We start from the raw sequence: 6,325 nt of genomic DNA, 5'->3' as shown, positions 1-6,325 counted from the left end.
TGGGAGGAGGCGGAAAATTTTTTTTCTTTCTTAAAAAAAAAAAAACAGTTATCACAGACACTCTGATTAAAAATTACAAGTAACACTTAATGCAACGCGCTTATTTTTTAATACTTGTTTTGATGTCACAATCTCTGAAATTATCTTTCTCTTATATATTATTTTTAAATGTTATTTTTATATTAATTATATAAAGTGTTTTGTTAGGGCATTTCCATACTTGTGTATAATGTGCATTGCCCATAGCCACTTCGTTAACATGCACTGAAAATGAACCCTTAGATGTGTTTAGTAGAGCCCAGTATATTTAAAGGAAGTTAAGTATGTGATCTACAGTAGATAAATAATACCATTTCATCAATAGAAATAATGGTTGAAAAAATTAACTGGTTTTTCTTCTTATCCAATGTAACAAACATTTAGACTCACTTTATTGAAAGGACTTTTTTTTTCTTTTTGCTCTTGATTACTTCATTCACTTACCGTATTAATCAGGACTAATTGCATGAGGTGGGTGCTTAGTCCTATTTAGAATTTTATAGAAGATAATAGAGAATTATGGCAAATGCTTCCTATTAATCAAATGGCTTTTCAGGGGTTTAACATAATAAACTACTAAATTAAAGAAAGTATATTCAACCAAATGTATAACAGGCCTATACTGTGGGTGAACAATAAACACCAGGACAGCCACATTAACTTAAAACTTTCTCTGTAAAGTTAGAACAAACAGCACCCATCAGTAGAAGTAAGTAAGAGAAAGCAGAAAGCAAAAAGTGGCAAATGTGAGAATCAGAATACACTGAAGTGTGAGAGTGGAGAACACTGTTCCAGGGGAGGGTTAGAAATGAAGAACCAGAAGATGCAAATAAGGAACCTGAAATAGTGTGGTAGAAGGCCTGAACAGAGCACCACCAGAAAAAAAAATATGGTATAAATTCTGCCAGATGCCAGAGGCATGGTAATGACAGGAGAAATTGACCTGACTTTTTGGCTTAAGATATTGTTGCAATTGCATGTTGAAAAATAGTATCAATGCAGCCATCTCTATTCAAGCAGGAAATAACGACTTCCTAATTTCTCACTTTGTATGTGTGTATAAAACAAATGATGCTAACAATTGCCTATCAATATACATAGATCTTGCCTGGAGTCAGATAATTTTCCAGCATTCTCATCTTTCCAAAGGATGTGAAACTTCAATGAATGAATCTATGTTACTGATTATAATAAAAATGCTATCTATATGCAACTGATAGCCAGATCTTAGAACAAGCCAAATTACAAATTAATTCACACAAACTTCTCAATTGCAAGTATCTATGGTAAAAATAAATGTACATTTTAAGATGGGTCATTAAATTGTTTCTTAAAACAGCTAATAGAGTTTATAGTTAAATAATCATGAGACAATTATGTGAAGACTTAAAGATGACAACTAGGTAATCATGATGGTAAATAATGTTTATGAAAATTGTGTTTATATGGTAACTTAGATGAAATGATATTAAATATAAATGGTGGATATTTCAAAACAAGAAGCCCGAATTTTAGTCATTATCTGTAATATAAAACAACTAAGGTCATTTAGCCTTTGGTAGCTGGGAGTCAAGTAAGAGAAATCTATGATTTATATAGTTATTTCTAACTTTTATTTTAGAATTACATAACATTAGATCCTTCGGGATGGCTAAGTTCATATATTCTGACATCTGATGCCTACTCAAGCATAAACCATCTATCTGAGGATTAAAAATTGCTTTTAAAGGATATTAACACAATCCATCATATGCATGTTGAAATTTTTACTGTAATAAAATAATAACATGCTGAATCAGCTTTGCTGCCTCTAACGGCTCCCAAGGAGCTCTCTTTATTCTGTTGCACAAGTTCTAATTTTGTTGACCAAGGTAACCTAGAATAGGGATAAATGTCTTTTGACAGCAGGTTCTGTCTAAGGAACTAACATGGGAAATGCTAGGGGGCGAGTCTTTTGTTTATTTATGAGCTTTTGGAATCATCTCAGAAATATACCAGCTAAGAAACAGTTTGTATTATTCTTGGAGACAATAAGATAATTGGAGGCACCTATGTAAGAAGGTGTTTAAATTTTAACACAGGTGGAAGCCATCTTTCAATAAATTATATTATCTTTTTTCTTGTAAAACAAGTATTTTCCCTTTAAAATATTATCTAGCCACAATTAATTACAGGTCATCTTGTTTATTCTAAATCTTATTTTAACTCTGATTTGATTTAGATCGCTACTGTTTATATATAGGCAAAAATATTTTTCATGGAAAATCTATTCAATAATAAAATAACAGAAATAAACAAAATAACTAAAATGTGAATTTAATGTACATATTGAAAATTAGTTAATTAGGAAATTGCAAAGATGGTCACAGCAGGGTGTGTCTCCTAACGAGAAATGCTCTATTAAACTCTGGGACAATGTCATGCAATTTTTCATATAATAATATCACTGTTAGTCAGTTTTTCTTCCTGTCACAAAACATCTAAAATAAATAACTTGGGAGATGAAGGATTTGTCTTGGTTTCTGATTTAAAATCTTCTGTGTAGGGTCACTTGACTTTGTGTTTGAAGACATGTGGTAAATCAGAAAAATGAGAGAGGGACAAGCTGGAAGAAAGCTACTCACCTCATGGTGGCTTGTAATCACAGAGAGATGGGGAGAGGAAGGGATTTGTACAAGACATCTCTTTCTGCAGCGGACCCCAGTGACCCACTCCATACATCCAGACTCTTGTCTGTTAGTCTCTTTCCTCACCTTCCAATAATTTCATCACATATGTGTCATTCATATATTAGGTCAAAATTCTAATGTTCATTTATTCACTTCCAGTAATTCATAACTCTGAACACTGCACTGAAAACTAAGCCATTGGCATAGAAGCCATTGTGGGGCATTTCAGATCTAGCCTGAAACACTTATTAGTATATAATAATATGTGTTTCACTAAAGTAAATTATAACCTCAAATTCTTACAGGTTTGTAGCCTTCACTATTTGTTAATTATAATTATAATGATCGTATCTAAAAATTAGTATCATTCTTAATATTTAACTAATCCACTTATCAGTATGTCAACAAGATCAATTCTCTTTTAGTTTAACCAAAATACTATGTTTTGCTTCTATACGAAAAAATGGAAGGGAAGTACTAAACGTGCTCTTGGGGGAAAAATGCTACAGGATTGCTTTACATTGAAGACACAGGCATAAAGAATTTGAGGATGGAGACGAAGAGAGAATAAGAGATCCAGTTGGGAGAGTGGAAGAGAGTTAGGGGCAGAACACAGAAGCATATCTGTTGAAAAAGATGCACTTGCGTTTAAGTACATTGCAGTTTTTATTAATATACATTAAAATATGAAATTCAGGAAAGAAAAATGGTAAATGATAGATAGAACAATGAATGAAGAAAAAGCAGAAACTAGATACGAAGAGAAGAAACAGAAGTTGTAAAAGAGTGTGGGAGGTAAACTATAGTAGCTGGATAATGGGTGGACTCATTAGAAACAAAAGAATCCGCAGTGTAGAAATTAAAGTACCAAACAATAAAATGTTTGTGTGTAGAAATCTGTAAATATCCATTACATTTAAAAAGAAAATATAGAAATTCTTGAAGTAGTATATGAAAACAAGAAGAAAGGTAGAACAATAAAAATCCGCATAAGTTTATAGATGAATAAGCATACATTATTTTCACCCATAAAACTAAATGAATAGACCTTAAGACAAAAGAAGTTTCACCTATTATCGTGTAAATTGTATTCTTATAACATGATCTTTGTTTAGCATAGTAATGCAATATATCATTTCAGTGCAATTGGTGTTCTTAATTATCTCTATTCAAATATTGATAGCATCATCAAAAGACATAAAATTTAAACTCCGAGTTTAAAGCCTGCCCCTGCTATTTTCTTGTTACATTACTTAGGGAAAATCACTTAAGCCCTAAAGCTATTCTCATCTGTAATGTGGGATAATTGCAGTAAGTACTTTATAGAACTCCTGAGAAGATTAATCCCTAAATGCACAAGTCCCTAACATACATTACATTGTATCAATTCTATTATCATCATTACTTTTCACTTTTCTGTACAAGACACAAAATTAGACATATTAAATGATGAAATAAAAAGCTATCTATTTTATGTTCAATACTTTAGATGGAAAATACGACTTAGATGAAATAAATGATATTTTAATTTTAAAAATAAAACAGATACTAAATGATAATAGAAGTCAAAATGAAGGCCAAATTAGTGTGGGGGCCATTTAATACATGAGTAAATACTGTGTTGCCTCTCCACTGCTGACATAAAAAACAGCAAACCGCAAAAAAAAATGGGCTTAAAATAGGATTGATGCATATTACCTTACGGTTCTGGAAAACAAAATGCAAAATAAATACTCAAACATTGTGGTGTTAAAATCAAGATAACAATATCCTTTTGGGGATTCTGGAACAAAAGAAATCTATTTTCTTGCCTCTTCTAGCTCATATTCTTTGACTTGTAGCTATATCCCCTATTTTCAGGAGGAGATAACATTCATCACTAGCCTGTCTTCCCTCCTGAAGCAAAATATTTTTTTGGTCCTGGTCCAAAGCATTTAGAATGTACTGAGATAATCTAGGACAGCCTGTCCACCTCAAAAACTTTAACCTTCACTGCAAAGCCATTTTAACAATATAAGGTATCATTTAGTTTCTAGAAAATAGGACACACCATAATAGCAAGATAAGAACAGAAAGAGAGGAGTAGACACTAGAATGTTCTACAGGTTTTAATTTTAAGTATTTATAAATGTTTTGCTGAGGAGAAACAAACTTGAAGCAGACACAAATATACAATATCAAATTCTATTGTTATTTTAGGTGTTTTAAATGTCTATCTACGTTTGAAAGGGCAGACAACAATAGAGAATCCTCTATGGTCTTCAAGTGGAAATAAAGGACAACGATGGAATGAGGCTCATGTTAATATATATCCAATTACTTCATTTCAGGTAAGAAATACCTTTGTTCATTGCTGTGTATTGCATCCTGAAGAAGCAGCAAATAAGATGGTGATACTCAGAAATTCTATATAAGACATACAAAAATCACATATTTTAGTTTCTCTTCAGTTTGAAAAACTATTTCATGAAGACAAATGCATATTTATTATGTTCCATGAAGTAGCATATAGAAAAATAATCTATCAAAACTCAAGGTACTGTGTGGCACAGTATATATGCCTTTAATTTCAGTAGTTGGGAGGAAGAGGCAGTAGATTTCTGAGTTTGAGACCAGCCTGGTCTGCAAAGCATGCTCTAGCACAACCAGCCTACACAGAGAAACTGTCTCCAGAAACAAACAAAATAACTCAAGGGATTTGCATAGTTGTCTACTTTCATAGAATCACTTGCATGTATTTTGTTCTCTGTAGAAAATAATATAGATTTTCACACAAATAGAACAGAGTGTCAATATACCAATTTGTCGAATAATTCTTGATCCAATTTCAAATGAATTTGTCACCTCAGTCATTTATTACTTTAATCAAAATCAGAATTTTAAACAAATTATTTTTCTTTCTGTTTGAAGTTAGACTTCAGCTGAATACCAAAATATCATCTACAAAGATATCAAAAAATTTAATGACTTGAGGTTTTTAAGTGAAATAAGAAACTTTAATAATTACTGTAAAAGATGACATAACCACAAGATATTTTAATAGTTGGCAGCATAGATCTGTGGTTTAAGTAACATTAACTATATATATATATATATATATATATATATATATGTGTGTGTGTGTGTGTGTGTGTGTGTGTGTGTGTATTTGTAGGTAACATATACCAAAATATTTTTATTCTATAAAATAATAAAATATCTTTAAAATCTAATTACATTCAATATAGTCTATAACCTTACCCTTATTTTGAAAGGACTCAAATCCACCTAATGACATCATGCATACATAGTATGGCATATATCTAAGGGTACAGAGAATCAGAGTGATCCAGTTATACAATTTTTTCCTTGATAGAATCTCTTTTCTCACAATTTGTAAAATTATGACTGTTTGAGACGTTAATCTTCTAAACCTAACCAAGTTGATAAAATGAATGAATTTCTTCACAAGAGCAGAGGGTACAGAATTAAATAAAACTACTTGGAATAGTATACCTACGAATGCAGCAGAATTGCTTTGCATCTATGAAGGATAATACAATGCAAAAAACCGAATAAACTTAACCTGGGAAAACAGGATTCAGTGATCAACTAACATTAAAGTGTGTGTGTGTGTG

At 31.5% G+C, this 6,325-nt stretch overlaps 1 protein-coding gene across 4 annotated transcripts in view; it reads left to right on the top strand.

Moving 5' to 3' along the window:
* Positions 1-6,325, top strand: part of Mdga2 (MAM domain containing glycosylphosphatidylinositol anchor 2) — a 733,616-nt gene that overhangs the window by 708,262 nt on the left and 19,029 nt on the right. For all 4 annotated transcript variants that reach the window (XR_003376942.1, XR_003376941.1, XM_026779216.1 and 1 more), the window contains one exon: positions 4,908-5,038. Coding sequence is in view for 2 of the 4 variants with exons in the window: in XM_026779216.1 (XP_026635017.1) it covers positions 4,908-5,038 (131 nt within the window). In the remaining 2 variants the exon portion in view is untranslated. The remainder of the gene's footprint in view (positions 1-4,907; positions 5,039-6,325) is intronic.

Source organism: Microtus ochrogaster, chromosome 1 (genome assembly GCF_000317375.1).
Source record: "Microtus ochrogaster isolate Prairie Vole_2 chromosome 1, MicOch1.0, whole genome shotgun sequence".
Classification (NCBI taxonomy): Eukaryota; Metazoa; Chordata; class Mammalia; order Rodentia; family Cricetidae; genus Microtus; species Microtus ochrogaster.
This window is presented reverse-complemented; position numbering and strand designations above follow the sequence as displayed.